General features: G+C 38.6%; 1 protein-coding gene across 11 annotated transcripts in view; it reads left to right on the forward strand.

The window, feature by feature from the left end:
* ART3 (ADP-ribosyltransferase 3) overlaps nucleotides 1–14,528 on the forward strand; it is a 66,544-nt gene extending 52,016 nt beyond the window's left edge. For 3 of the 11 annotated variants that reach the window (XM_032261057.1, XM_032261056.1, XM_032261061.1), the window contains 7 exons: nucleotides 825–854; nucleotides 1,021–1,050; nucleotides 4,321–4,353; nucleotides 4,975–5,007; nucleotides 6,233–6,265; nucleotides 8,818–8,850; nucleotides 14,126–14,528. In XM_032261057.1, the coding sequence (XP_032116948.1) occupies nucleotides 825–854; nucleotides 1,021–1,050; nucleotides 4,321–4,353; nucleotides 4,975–5,007; nucleotides 6,233–6,265; nucleotides 8,818–8,850; nucleotides 14,126–14,256 (323 nt within the window). In that variant the 3' untranslated portion in view covers nucleotides 14,257–14,528. Of the gene's footprint in view, nucleotides 1–824; nucleotides 855–1,020; nucleotides 1,051–4,320; nucleotides 4,354–4,974; nucleotides 5,008–6,232; nucleotides 6,266–6,682; nucleotides 6,752–8,817; nucleotides 8,851–14,125 lie in introns of those variants that run through there. The other 8 variants (XR_004263703.1, XM_032261058.1, XM_032261059.1 and 5 more) reach the window with 8 other exon arrangements.
* Nucleotides 14,529–15,081: the final 553 nt, after the last annotated feature.

Consider the following 15,081-nt stretch of genomic DNA (forward strand, 5'->3'; position numbering starts at 1 on the left):
CCTTCCTGAAATGAGAGAACTAGGTTTGTGGAGATTTGAAAAATATGGAAACTTTCTGGGGAATAAGGGTGGTGAGAATGAAGAGCTAGTCATTCTTGACCAGTTCTGGGGGCTTCTTAGGTATAGCTCTGTATTCAGTCATTGAAATGAACCTGTGTGACTCCAAATATTCAGACGAAAATACAAAATTCAGTGATTTGCATCTTTCAAATATACTGATGCTTGATGTTTAACACGATTTAACTAAAATGTGTGGGTGATTAGATGTTCTTAAGTTTCCACTTAAGGATATATGGCCCAAATCATTTCTTTGCATGTAAGCTCCCCATCATGTGTTTGGCTCATGTGGCCACAATAAATTTTTCTTTGTTAAAAAGAGAAACGGTTCCAGCCTTTTTAAAATGCAATTTGCTTCATGTTTGAAGATACCTCCTGTCCTGATAGAAGTGAAGCACTTTATGCCTTGAGGACTTGCTTAGCCGCCCTTCTTTTTATTGTTCTGTTACAGCCACAGGTTCTACTGATCACTTCATGGGGACTTCAGCTGACTCTTCAAAACAGACATTTTCTCAGCTCCTTGACATCCCTGGTAGACTAGCTATTTGTAATGACTTTTCTTAATAGTGGGGGCAGAGAATATTCCAGCTCATTAGCCAAGGTACATTTAGACTTTGGCCAGCACTTAAATCCAGTAGGGTAGTTTCCTGGACATATCAAATGGTTCTTTATAGTCATATTTCCTAAAAATAATTTTGCTATAGCTATGGTAACTACCAGTTCTTTTGTTCCATCGTTAAACTGATGAGTTTCTTTTTGTGACTCAGGTAAGAAGAAACAGAGGCTTGAAGACCATGGTAAGACATTTTTTATAAATTCTGGGGGCTTAAATTTTGCAAGATAATCTCCCTTTACAGATGAGAATATTTTCATATTTTCTGAAAACAATTTTGCTGTAGCTCTAGTAACTGCCAGTTCTTTTGTTCCATTGTTAAAACTGATAAGCTTCTTTTTGTAACTCAGGTGAGAAAAACCAGAAACTTGAAGACCATGGTAAGGCATTTATATCAATTCTGGGGGCTTACATTTTACAATGTATCTCCTTTTACGTGTGGGAACAGGTAAGAATGTCATAGTAAGAAAAGTGAGAAGAAGGCAGAGCCCACCTTAGCTTACTGGTTTGGTATATCAGAGACCCCCCTGGGTTTCAGATAGAATTCTTTAGAAAAATGACACAGCAGGTCTATATTTCCTGTCTAACAATCTTTAGGTCATCCCGGCAAATAAAGGAAGGCGTGACTAATTATTCACCACATTCTTGTGACCTCTAGGGGATTGGGCAGGGCATAGCAAATAGTGTTGTTTTTCTAAATTAAAATGACGATTCTTTGTGTTTATTTCTGTCTCCAGCAATCTGATTAATAGATGCCATTAGCTATATCCATTTGATTATTTAGTACATTCCAAAGTATTACTCATCCTCAAGTATGTGTTTTTGTTTTATTTTTAATATTACTCAAATGGCCAGGTGCGGTGGCTAACGCATATAATTCTAGCACTTTGGGAGGCTGAGGTGGGTGGATCACAAGGTCAGGAGTTCAAGACCAGCCTGGCCAACATAGCGAAACCCCTGTCTCTACTAAAAATACAAAAATTAGCCAGGCATAGTGGCACACACCTGTAGTCCCAGCTACTTGGGAGGCTGAGGCAGGAGAATCACTTGAACTTGGGAGGTGGTGGTTGCAGTGAGCCAAGATTGCACCACTGCACTCCAGCCTGGGTGACAGAGTGAGGCTCCGTCTTGGGGTGGGGGAAGTACTCAAATGTCCTCAAGGGCACTGGGACAGGAACATTCTCATAAATTACTGGTGAGATTATAAATTGGAACTTTTTTGGAGAGCAATTTAATAGTATGTATTACTAGTCTTAAAAATGTTTATACCTTTTGACTTGTTTATAACACTTTTGGATATTTGTCCCAAGGAAAGTAGAGATGAATGCAAAGATTTTTGTACAAAAGATGTTTATCACAGTGCTATGGTGGTGTCAAAAGACAAAATTACAACAAATTTAAATATATCAATTGGCTTTGAGATTCTACAATTGGGCAACACTTTATTCCATAGAATAAGTGTTCCACTGAGCTGAGCCCAGCAGCGTTTCTCCTGCCTCAGCCTCCCGAGTAGCTGGGATTTCAGGCTTTAAAGACAGAAGAGCCAAAGAAAGGAGGAGCAAAGAACAGAGTGTATTAGTTACTTTTAGACAGAACAGTAGAAAAATAATTGATTAGTTAACATGAGTTTATTTCAGGTTACCTTTTTTCTGTGTAAGCATTGAAGCAGAGGGAATTTCATTTATCAAGCTGATTGAAGATTTTAAACTGGCCTGTTTGGGAAATTCTGTTACTTCTTTCTCCTAATTTCTTGGAAGGTCAGACAACTTAGTTTAGGTCATGTGGAACTTTAGCATGGGTGATTCCATTTCAATTTTTAGTCTGGTCTGTTGGGGCCTACTGCAGAAACTTAGTCCAAAGCAATGGCCTCCCGTAATTTTAATTTGACAGCAAAAATTTAGAAACAGGCTTGGTGTCCAACCATTGAGTACTGTTAAATAAAATACTATCTATATTATGAAACTAAACAACTTAAAAATCATGTATTTGAGGCAGGGCACAGTGGGTCACACCTGTAATCCTAGCACTTTGGGAGGCCAGGGCGGGTGGATCACGAGGTCAGGAGATTGAGAACATCCTGGCTAACACAGTGAAACCTCATCTCTACTAAAAATACAAAAAAAATTAGCCAGGCGTGGTGGCACGTGCCTGTAGTCTCAGCTACTTGGGAGGCTGAGGCAGGAGAATCACTTGAACATGGGAGCGTGCCACTGCATTCCAGCCTGGGCAACAAAGCGGGACTCCGTCTCAAAAAAACAAAACAAAAACAAAAACAAAAATCATGTTCTTGAAGACATGTAAAGATATAAGAAAGTGCTCTTAATATAGTGGTAAATGATAAGATATAAAACAGCATATAAAGTATAGTATTAACTTTTAAAAATATATATGCACATACATGTATGCATAGCAAAATGATTGAAATACACCAAAAATGTTAAGAATGAGTAGAGTAGTTCTGAGATCTGCAATTTTAAGATAATTTTAATTTTTAAATGATTTTCTGTATTTTACCAAATTATCTATATTGTATTATATAACCAGGAAGCATACTTTATATATTACATACAATGACAATTTGGGTCGGGGTTTTGGGGTTGAATTTTAAAAAAAAGAACAAGAGCTGCTTAACTAGGAGAGATTCTGGGTTACTAGCCATAGTTGCTACCATCAATTAGGCTCCCGTGGGTTAAATCTCTTCTTTTTGTTGCCTTGTCCCCACCATTTCTCAAAAGGTTCTGAGTTTTCTACTACAGAAGTCAAGTATAAGGTTAAATTAGTTTTCAAGCTGATTGTGTTTTTTTACTAAATAGCTCTTATTCTCATCCTTAGGAATAAAAAGCCAGGGGCTCAGTCTTTCACCTGGTAAATAATCTATTTACAGAGACTAGCTACACGGTTAGGAGACAGTAAGGATTCCTAGGATGAAGAACACTGTGGAAGGCCAGCACAGTGGCTTACACCTGTAATCCCAGATCTTTGGGAGGTGTAGGCAGGAGAATCATAGTGAGTTATGATCGTGTCACTGTACCCCACCCCAGCCTCCCAGCCTGGGCAACACAGCAAGACACTGTCTCTCAAAAAAGAAAAATTACTGAGCCTGGAAAGTTTGAGGAATGAGTTAGACTGGAATGAAGGGACTTGATTTATTGAGTACTTTTTTTTTGTTCTATGCAATGTACCAAGCACTTTCATGCAGACTTTCCTTTAATCCTCACTAACTACAAACCTACAAGGTAAATATTTCTTTAGCAAAATGAGATATTGAAGTTAGGAGGGATTAAGTAGCCTGCCCAAAGTCATAGAGCTAATAACTGTAATTACAATAGAGCTAAACCAAGCAGAAATGTAAAACTAGTACTGTTGCATCCAAAAACTGATGCATTAGGACTGCCTTATGAAGATAAGGTTGGAGAGATGAGTTAGATCATAGAAGTTCTTGAAGTCCAGGCTAAGGAGTTTGGACTCTGTCACACTGGAGAATGAAGAGCCATTGAAAAGTGTTTTTGTTGTTGCTGTTTCTTTTTTCTTTCCCCCTACCTTTTTTGTTTTTTTGAGAGAGTTGGAAATGGAGGAAGTAAGGACAAAAGAGAGCATTACCAGTATAAGAGAACTGATTAATACAAACCAATATTCACTTCTGCCTTTAGGTATGAAAATCCTTGAACCCACCCAAATACCTGGTAAGACAACTTTTCTATTTACTCCTTGAGCCCAAGAATGAGGTGAGCAGGATTCCCCAGGCATGAAAGAGAATACTGTCATGAGACTGTTATTCATGAATATTTCCCTTATAGCTGCCTGCCATCATCTACAATATTTAGCTGGGGAAGAGGAGAGAAAGTGCCTTTCCTCCTGTACATTCTTGTGTTCCTGGAACATTATCTCTGGGGCGGGAAGGTTAGTTCTGCTTGGGATATGGCTGAGGGAAAGGCACCTGGGATCTGGATGCATCAATCCAGCACCTTCCAGGTTCTACAGCTAAAGTTATTCAGCGGAAACCTAACTTTATGCACAAGTTGACTATTAGTCTTGGCTAACATTTCATTGTCTGTATCTCCAGGTAACAAAACACGGTATTCTCCTGGCATAGACACACTCAGTGAAGTGCTATGGCAGAAGACTAATCTTGGTGTGGATTTGTAGAATGAGGGTTTATATAGGCAGAACTTTTAAATAAAAAGCCAGAAACTGTAGTGCAGTGGGGCCTTTGGTGCTTGCATCTCTTAAGCTCATCAGACAAGAGTTTGAAAATTATACTCAGTGGAGCAAACTGTAAGTCATTGAAAACTTTTCTCATTTAGGAATGAAAGTTCCAGAACCTTTTCCATTACCTGGTAAGTGACTGATAGGCATGCCACAGGGGAAGATGCCAGTTTGGTAGTCACCATTAGACATGCATGGGACTTCCTATGCCTCACAATTGTCATCTATCAAATGTAGCCATCAGTAGTCATATGTACAAGACAGGAATGTTTATAAGGACTATAAAACCACAAAATCTCAGGGTGCAAGCCACCGTCCAATGCTTAAAACCCTTTCTTCTCAGTTAACGTAGTACTTTGAAAATATTTTTTTGCAGGTTTTGTTATTATGAGAATGATGATCTGTTAAATAAATTAGATAGTTGGCATCTTAAAAACTATATCCAGCAGGGCACGGTGGCTCACGCCTGTAATCCCAGCACTTTGGGAGGCCGAGGCGGGCGGATCACGAGGTCAAGAGATAGAAACCATCCTGGCCAACATGGTGAAACTCTGTCTCTACTAAAAAAAAAAAATACAAAAATCAGCTGGTTGTGGTGGTGTGCGTCTGTAGTCCCAGCTACTTGGGAGGCTGAGGCAGGAGAATTGCTTGAACTGGGAGGCGGAGGTTGCAGTGAGCCAAGATCGCGCCACTGCACTCCAGCCTGGCGCCTGGCGACAAAGCAACACTCTGTCTCAAAAAAAAAAAAAAAAAACAAAAACAAACAAAAAAAACACAACTATATCCATCTACACAGTGGTGAACTTCATCTAACACTGCTGTCAGTGGAAACTGCATGCTGTATACAGAAACAGTATGTTCTATTAGTTAAAGCACAAACATAGGCTCAGAGAAAAGGGCCCAGGATCTCCTTTATATTGACCCAAATTTGTGCTGTTGATTTGGCCACAAATTTGAAGTGAACCTCTAGTGACATTGATGACACACCTTGTGTGTCTACATCTCTTCAGCTGGCTGGTCCTGAGTTTGCACAGTGCTGTCATTGGGGTCTTGCTCATCACACTGTGGTTATCTGAAAGGCAGCCACTGAGCATAGTGGAAGATGAATGTGAGCTGTTTAGACAGACAGACCTGGCGTCAGGAAGGCTCTCCTCTGCCACTTTCCTCTGGGTAACTTTGTATAAGTTACTTCACTTTCTATGCCTCTGCTTTCACATCTGTAAAATGAGGAAAGCTTCTGTCTTGCAGGACTGATGAAAGACTTAATGAGATAAAGTACCTAGCAAAATGAATGGTAGTAACAGTAATAAATGGTAACTGTCTTTGTTATTATCTGACAACCTTTTTCTCATTTAGGAATAGAAGTGATACAACTGAACGAAAAACCTGGTAATGCATTCTTTACTGGGGGTGGAGGCACCACAGAGTCTAAGTTCTTTACCATAGTCATTCAGTTAGCTCAGTCTTACAGGGTCTGGGTAAGATATCTGGGCTGTACACGTTCTGATACCCCAGTTTGCAAGCCAGACCAGGAAAATGTTGAGAACTTCTTCCTTCAGTGTGAGCAGCAGGCTGTTGTTATTGTTCTCTGGGCCAGACATCAAAAAGGGCACTTGATCTTAAACTGTAACAGTTGGCTTCCAGCTGGGCCTGTCTATTCCAGAATGAGGCAGGAGGCTTCCCAGGGTGAGGGAATCTGTAGACAGAAATAGCATCATCCAAGAACTGTGAATGAGGACTGTGCAGCATGCCAATATTGGGACCAGCCATTCTGTACTCCTCACTGCACTCTGTATCCTCCAATAGGTTACTAGCTTTTGCTGGGACTAGTGTATTGTGCCGTCTCCTGGAAAAGTGTGTGTAGCTTTTTAAAAGGTGATGTGAAAACAGTACACAGGATCTCATTTAATCCAATAAGGTACATGTTATTGACACTTCAGAGATGAGAACATGGAACATAAGAAGCTTAAGGAATTTATAATAGGCTAGAAAGAGTCACCCAGGACTCAAACTTTTCAAGCTCTGTTCACTTTGTGGTACACTTGTATTCCAGCCAGATTTAGTTATTAACCCCTATCCTGGGCCCCTAGAACTGGTATTTGGCTTCAAAGCTGTTAAAATATGGTGCTATCATAATATTTCAATGCTGGGCACACACTTGGTAGTATAGATGGTCTCCAACTTACAATGGTTCTGTAAGAATTAAAGAGGAAAGAAACATGAAAAGGTGGCTTTCCAGTTAGTACAGATTTATTTTAGAGAAAACAAACCTGAGAGGCACCTTCTGGCCAAGTTAGGTCAGAGGCACACTCTCTTACAGACTAAGAGTTTTTTTTTTTTTTTTTTTTTTTTTTTGAGACGGAGTTTCACTCTTGTTACCCAGGCTGGAGTGCAATGGCGCGATCTCGGCTCACCACAACCTCCGCCTCCTGGGTTCAGGCAACTCTCCTGCCTCAGCCTCCTGAGTAGCTGGGATTACAGGCACGCGCCACCATGCCCAGCTAATGTTTTGTATTTTTAGTAGAGACGGGGTTTCACCACGTTGACCAGGATGGTCTCGATCTCTTGACCTCGTGATCCACCCGCCTCGGCCTCCCAAAGTGCTGGGATTACAGGCTTGAGCCACCGCACCCGGCCAGACTAAGAGTTTTTAAGGATTCATGGTGGGAGAGTCTGTCAGAGGCTTGAACTGCTTCTGTGTCTCTTCGTTCTGCTTATCTGGGAGGAAGAGTTGTGTGTCTGTCCCATACATCTTTGTACAGCTGCAGGCATATCCCCAGGTCTGCTTTTAGCTTCCCTATCTTAGTGCACCTGAAGGGAAAGGAATGTGCTTGTTAAGGCCCACTGTTTTACCGGGGCCCATTGTATGAGGGTGAAGTTTGGCAGTAACCCAAGAGGCTTTCCCGCCACCTCCTCCTGTGCCCAACCTGTTTTATTTGTGTTTTACTGTTTGCTCTTTCTGGACACCTGTAGTTAGAAGAGAATTGATTTCCCTGAAATGCGTGAGTCTAAAAAGGGAGCTACAACTTAAAGTGGCGGTGTTTGTCTGAGATGACAGTGCTCCTGCTCTGTCAGGTTCAGCTTAGGATTTGTTGACTTTGCAGTGGTCCGAAAGCCATACACATTCAGTAAAAACCATACTTTAAATATCTATACCATTCTATTTTTGATGTTCTTACATTATTCAATAGATTACATGAGATATTTAACATTTTATTATAAAATAAGCTTTATGTTAGGTGATTTTGCCCAACTGCAGGCTCATGTAAGTGTTCTGAGCACGTTTAAGGTAGGCTAGGTTAAGCCATGATGTTCTTGTAGATTGGGTGTATTAAATGCATTTTTGACTTAATCGTATTTTGAGCTTACATTGGATTTATTGAGAGACAACCCCACCATAAGTCGAGGGGCATTTATATAGCATAGTAATTCAGAGCAAATTTGAAATTAGATATTTCTAGCACCAGTTAATTCTGTGATTTTATGCATGGCATCCCTCAAAACATTGCATAAATGTTTTAAGGAATACCTATGAAATATGGATAATTATACCTGCCTAATAAGACTGTTAAGAAGTAAAGGTGACAATGTACATAAAGCATTTGCACAATGCATGGCACACAGTAAACTCTCAATGAATTGTAGTTATTCATGTTGTACTTGGGAATCTGAGTTCAATATGTAGAAAATACCTTTTTGTAAACAAAATTTTAACTTTTAATGTAAACACATATTGATGGTAAAAAAAAAAAAATTTGAAGAGCACAGATGAGTACAAATTAAACCCTTCCCCCAACCCCATGCATACCTGTAAACTTATTACCCTGCCCCTCAGACCCACTCCCAGAGATAACCAAGTTTGCTTAATTTTAAATCAGATCTTTGTCTTCTGGATGAACAGATGTACAGTGTAATTAACTCAAAATCTCTTTATATTCTAGAAGATAAAAGTCAAGAAAATATCAACAATCCTAGTAAGAAATATCTCATTTCCTCAGTTGATAAATGCCTGCTTCTGTAATGTAGAAAAAGTGAGAAATTAATTTTTCCTTATAAAGGTAACAAAGTTGCAAATGTTTAAGGCATCTGAATAACAGAGTATAATGTCATATCCAAAAGCTTGTGTGTGCATGTGTGTGTTGGGGACAATATAACTTTGTTTCTTAAATAATCATTTTCTATTGTATCTAGAGTCTCTACTCTTTAAAACAGTGGTTCTCACCAGTCTGGAGGCTGGGAGCAAAATATAAAAAGAAAAAAAGAAAAAATACTTTAAAAAAGAAAGAACAGTGGTTCTCAACCCTCTCAACCCAATTCTCCCTTTTAATAACTAGTATTTTATAAAGTCCCTATATTATCCTAACAGAATAAGATGCACCTGAAACCATAAAAACCATCATGTCATATGTAATTTATGTTAAATTACATATATTCCAATACGTAAATGCTTAGTTTATACTAAGAGGTTTAATAAAGTAGACAGATGTTTACATTTATTTATGCAAATAAATTTGGGTTGAAGAGAACATTGGAAACTATTCTATACAGGAAGTATAAGAAAATGAAATTGAAGAAATACAGTAGATACTAAATAAAAACAGTTTAATGTTTATCAAAACTATTAAAAATATTTTTTAATACATAAAACTGCTTTAGGTTCTGAGTTTGATTATTTTAAATAGGTTTTAACTTACATATATGTCTAGCAGCACAATTGAAAGTTGTGCAGGAAGTCAGCCAACTTTTCAGGGTGCAGGACTGGAGCACTGCAGGATATCTAGTCCTCTACCTCCACCCCACTGTTGGCAATGATTTTAAAAAAAAAAATACTTTTGACAATTGTCCAAACTGCCTCTTGGAGCAATACTGCCTCCTGAGAACCACTGGTCTGTGGTAACATACCATCATCATGCATTGCTTAATGATAGGGATATGTTCTGCTTAATGTGTTGTTAGGTGATTCTGTCGTTGTGCAAACATCATAGTGTGTACTTACCCAACCCTAGATGGTAGAGCCTGCTTCACATGTAGGTTACATGGTACAGCCTACTGCTCCTAGGCCATAAACCTTTATAGCATGTTACTGTATCGAGTACTGTAGGGAACAGTAACACAATGGTAAGTATTTGTGTATCTAAACATAGAAAATGTATGGTAAAAAAAATAAAAGATAAAAAGTGGTACAGGTATACAGGGCATTTAACATGAATGGAGCTTGTAGGCCCAGAAGTTGCTCTGGGTGATGAGTGTTGAGTGAATGTGAAGTCCTGAGACACTACTGCACACTCTTGTAGACTTTATATATACTGTACAGAGGCTACACTAAATTCACTAAAAAATTTCCTCTTCAACAGTAAACCATAGTTTAATGTAACTTTATAAACTTAATTTTCTTTAACTTCTTGATTCTTTTTTGTAGTAACACTTAGCTTAAAACACATTGTAGAGTAGTACAGAAATATTTTTCTTTATATCCTTATTCTATAAAGCTTTTTAATCACCTTTTTCTTTAACTTTTTAAACTTTTGTTAACAACTGAGACACAAACATATAGATTAGCCGAGGCCTGTACAGGGTTAGGATCATCAATATCACTGTCTTCCACCTCCATGTCTTCTTCCACCGGAAGGTCTTCAGGGTGAGTAACAGGCAACATGCATGGAACTGTCATCGCCTATCATAATGCCTTCTGGAGTATCTCCTGAAGGACCTGCCTCAGGCTGTTGTATAGTTAACTTTTTTTAATAAGTGGAAGTGCAGTCTAAAATAGTGATTAAAAGTATAGTAAATACATAAAACAGTAAATAGTTGTTTATTATCAAGTGTTATGTATTGTACATAATTGTATGTGCTATACTCTTATACAGCTGGCAGTGCAGTAGTTTATTTACACAAGCATCACCCCAAACATGTAATATGTGACAATGGCTATGATGTTGCTAGGCAATAGGAAGTTTTCAGCTCTATTATAATCTCTGTCATATATGTGGTCTATCATTGATGGAAACATCGTTATGCATTGCATGACTGTACTAATGCATGCATGCATCTGCCTATCCATTTCTCCATGTTTATACATCTAACTGCATGTTTATAACTATGGCAAGTAAATTGATGGAAGGCTTTTACAGATCTTACTGGCTGATTTTCTTGGTTTTATTTATGAAATCTGAGTGGTGATCCCATTTGGATACTTTCAGTCAACACTTCACTACAGTTTAAACAAAAACAGTTATCTGAGTTTAGAGCAGCATCAAACAGTTTATCCTATGGATGGACTCCACTGCTCCTCTCCACGAGTTCAAATGAAAGGGAGGGAGTTTCTCCAGCAATGTATGTATGAAGGGAAAAACATTTATTTATTTTTTATCCACTTGCAGAGATGAGTGTTTAAAAAACAATGCAGCTATAGTTAGCCCTCTGTATCCTCTGAGATTCAGCCAACTGTGGATCAAAAATACTTAGGGGGTGAAACCCCATCTCTACTAAAAATACAAAAAATCAGCTGGGCATGGTGGCGCATGCCTGTAATCCCAGCTACTCAGGAGGCTGAGGCAGGAGAATTGCCTGAACCCAGGACGCGGAGGTTGCAGTGAGCCGAGATTGCGCCATTGCACTCCAGCCTGGGTAACAGGAGTGAAACTCCGTCTGAAAAAAAAAAAAAAAAAAAAAAATAGGGGAAAAATAATACAAATTTTAAAACCCATTCAGTGTAACAACTACTTACATATCATTTACATTTTATTAGATATTATAAGAAATCTAGAGATGGTATAAGGTATACAGGAGGATGTGTGTAGGTATATGGAAATACTGTGTATGCTATTTTATTTAATTAATTAATTAATTTTTGAAACAGGCTGCTCTGTCGCCCAGGCTGGAGCGCAATGGTGCAATCTCGGCTTACTGCAACCTCCGCCTCCCAGGTTCAAGTGGTTCTCATGCCTCAGCCACCCAAGTAGCTGGGATTACAGCATGCCCCACCATTCCAGGCTAATTTTTGTATTTTTAGTAAAGGTGGCGTTTTGCCATGCTGCCTAGTTGGTCTCAAAGTCCTAGCCTCGAGAGATCTGCCTGTTTCAGTCTCTCAAATGTTGGGATTCCAGGCGAGAGCCACTGTGCCCGGCTGTGTATGCTATTTCATATAAGGGTCTTGAGCATCTGTGGATTTTGGTATCCTTAGGGGTTCTAGAACCAATCCCCAAAGGATACTGAGGGATGACTGTATATCCAGTTGTATGTTGGTGGTTATCTCGTTTGAAATAGAAGAGACACAGAATTAAACTTTACCTTGCATGTATACAGCAAATGGAAATAGAAAAATTGCTAAAAAATGCTAGAGAACATGAGCAATATAAATAAAATCATTATCATGATTTTTTATTTATTTTAACTTGAACAAGAAGATAAAATCATTATCTTGCCTACAGAGAAATGTAAAAGCATGTGAAATCCTAGATAAAACCCACAGTCAGCTGGGTGCAGTAGCTCACGCCTGTAATCCCAGCACTTTGGTAGGCTGAGGTGGGTGGATCACAAGGTCAGGAGTTCAAGACCAGCCTGACAAACATGGTGAAACCCTGTCTCTACTAAAAAAAAAAAAAAAAAAAAAAAGCTGGGCATGGTGACGCACACCTGTAATCCCAGCTACTCAGGAGGCTGAGGCAGGAGAATCCCTTGCACCCGGGAGGCGGAGGTTGCCGTGAGCTGAGATTGCACTACTGCATTCCAGCCTAGGTGACAGAGGGAGACTCCATCTCAAAAACAACAACAAAAAGCTTAGAGTTGCAGACCTTCACATATAGTCCACCCTTGAACGACATAGGTTTGGACTGCATGGGTCTACTTATACACGGATTTTTTTTTCAATAAATATACTGGAAAATTTTTTGGAGATTTGCATCAATTTGAAGAAACTTGCAGACAAACTGCATGGCCTAGAAATATAAAAAAAATAAGAAAAAGATATGTCATGAATGCATAAAATATATGTAGATACTAGTCTAGTTTATCATTTACTACCATAAAACATACACAAATCTATTGTAAAAACTATCCAAACTTGTACACACAGACCATATGTGGCACCATTCAAAGTCAAAAGAAATGTAAAGATACGGTATCTTAACTGCATAAAATTAACTATAGTACATACTGTATCACTGTAATAATTTCATGGCTGCCTCCTGTTGCTATTGCAGTGAGTTCAAGTGTTTCAAGTATCCTTTTAAAATACCATGTGTTGCTCAACGTCTCTGAGGAGTTCACTGCCAGTAAATTGCACATCACAGTAAAAAGTGATCTCTCACAGTTCTCGTGTATTTTTTGTCATGTTCGGTGCAATACCATAAACCTTGAATAACACCACGGGACTCACAGGAAGTGCTACTAGTGATGCTAGAAGTGCTCACAAGCAGAGAAAAGTCATGACGTTACAAGAAAAAGTAGAATTGCTTGATATGTAGATTGAGGTCTGCAGCTGCAGTTGCCAGCCATTTCAGACAGATAATTCATCTTGTAAACAGATGATGTAAACTTAGGGTATTAATATATACAGTATAGTACTATAAATGTATTTTCTCCTCCCTATGATTTTCTTAATTTTTTTCTACTTTATTGTAAGAATGCAGTATATAATACATATAACTTTCAAAATATGTGCTAATCAATTATTTTTATCTTTTTAAAAATAGAGATGGAGTCTCGCTGTGTTGCCCAGGCTCAAACTCCTGGTCTCAAGCGATCCTCCTGCCTCGGCCTCCTAAAATGCTGGGATTACAGGTGTGAGCCACCCTGACCCGACCAGAATACAGTATATAATACATATAGTCTACAAAATATAACCTAAAAAGCAAGCATGGTATGCATGATGAGTGATCCATCCACTAGGTTATATAGCTCAGTGAGTAACAATTCTAATTAACTATTTATAAATCAGTAAGGCTTCCAGTCAATGGTAGGCTATTAGTAGTTAAGTTTTTGGGAATCAGGTTACATGTAGGTTTTCATCATGTGGGGATTGGCACCCCAACACCCATATTGTTCCAAGGATCAACTGTATTTGGAAATATAGCCTGAAATCTGTAATGAAGTACATTTGTTTAAAAATTGTCCTTGGCTGGAAGTATTTCAGGTAAGTTTCTAATTCAACTTTAGTGTCATTGTTTAGATATTCAGGATATATTGTATAGGTGGATGATACTTGATACAAACAATGATGTGTCAGTGACTGTGTATTCTTGTTAACAGCTCCAGGTCCAGTTCCTGTTCCAAGTCCCAAAAGCCATCCTTCTGCATCCTCGGGCAAAATGCTGCTTCCACAGTTTGGGATGGTCATTTTAATCAGTGTTTCTGCTATAAATCTCTTTGTTGCTTTGTAGTATGATACACTGTTTATGTTTCTTATTCTTTACTTGAAATAACTATAGGGATTCCACAGGAGATCAAAAGGAATGATTTATTTTCACTTGTTGGCCAAAGTCCCTTGATAAAATGAGAATTGTATATTTGTTACACATTTTGCAAATTCAGAAAGTTGGTCCAGATATATGTCACAGAATTAACTTTTCACTTCTATACTAACCTTATAATTGAAAAAAATCCTGAAAACTGTACATTTCTGATTGAATTCAATAAAAGATTTTGATTGGATTTTTCAGAATTGCCAGTATGCTCAATACTGTTACTGTTTAACATGAATTTAATATCTGAATTAGAACTTTAGGGATAGTCTAAAGTTCTAATAGTCATCTGTCTTAGTCTGTTTGTATTGCTGTAACAGACTACCATAGACTGAGTAGCTTAATAAGCAATAGAAATTTATTTCCCCAGTTCTGGAGGCTGGAAAGTCCAAGATAAGGTGCCAGCAGACTTAGTTCCTGGTGAGGAGTGTCTTCTCACCATCTCACATGGCAGAAGGGGTAAAAGAGATAGAGCACTAATCCCATTCATGAAGGCTGCATCTTCATCCTGATCTCCCAAAAGCTCTACCTCCTAAAACCACCATATTGAGTGTTAGAATTTCAACATGAATTTTTTGAGGACACAACTGCTCGTCTGTAGCACTTAAATTACTTGCTTGGATAACTGAGTCCAAGTTAGTTATATCTAACCAGCTATATGATCAAGGACCACAGGCATGCCTTATATATGAAGTCACTAGTGGGAAAGAAATCTAGCAGGATGACTGGGCCTATCTTTAAAAG

The sequence above is a fragment of the Sapajus apella genome, unplaced genomic scaffold, assembly GCF_009761245.1.
Source record: "Sapajus apella isolate SASKATOON/1434 unplaced genomic scaffold, GSC_monkey_1.0 scaffold121, whole genome shotgun sequence".
NCBI lineage: Eukaryota > Metazoa > Chordata > Mammalia > Primates > Cebidae > Sapajus > Sapajus apella.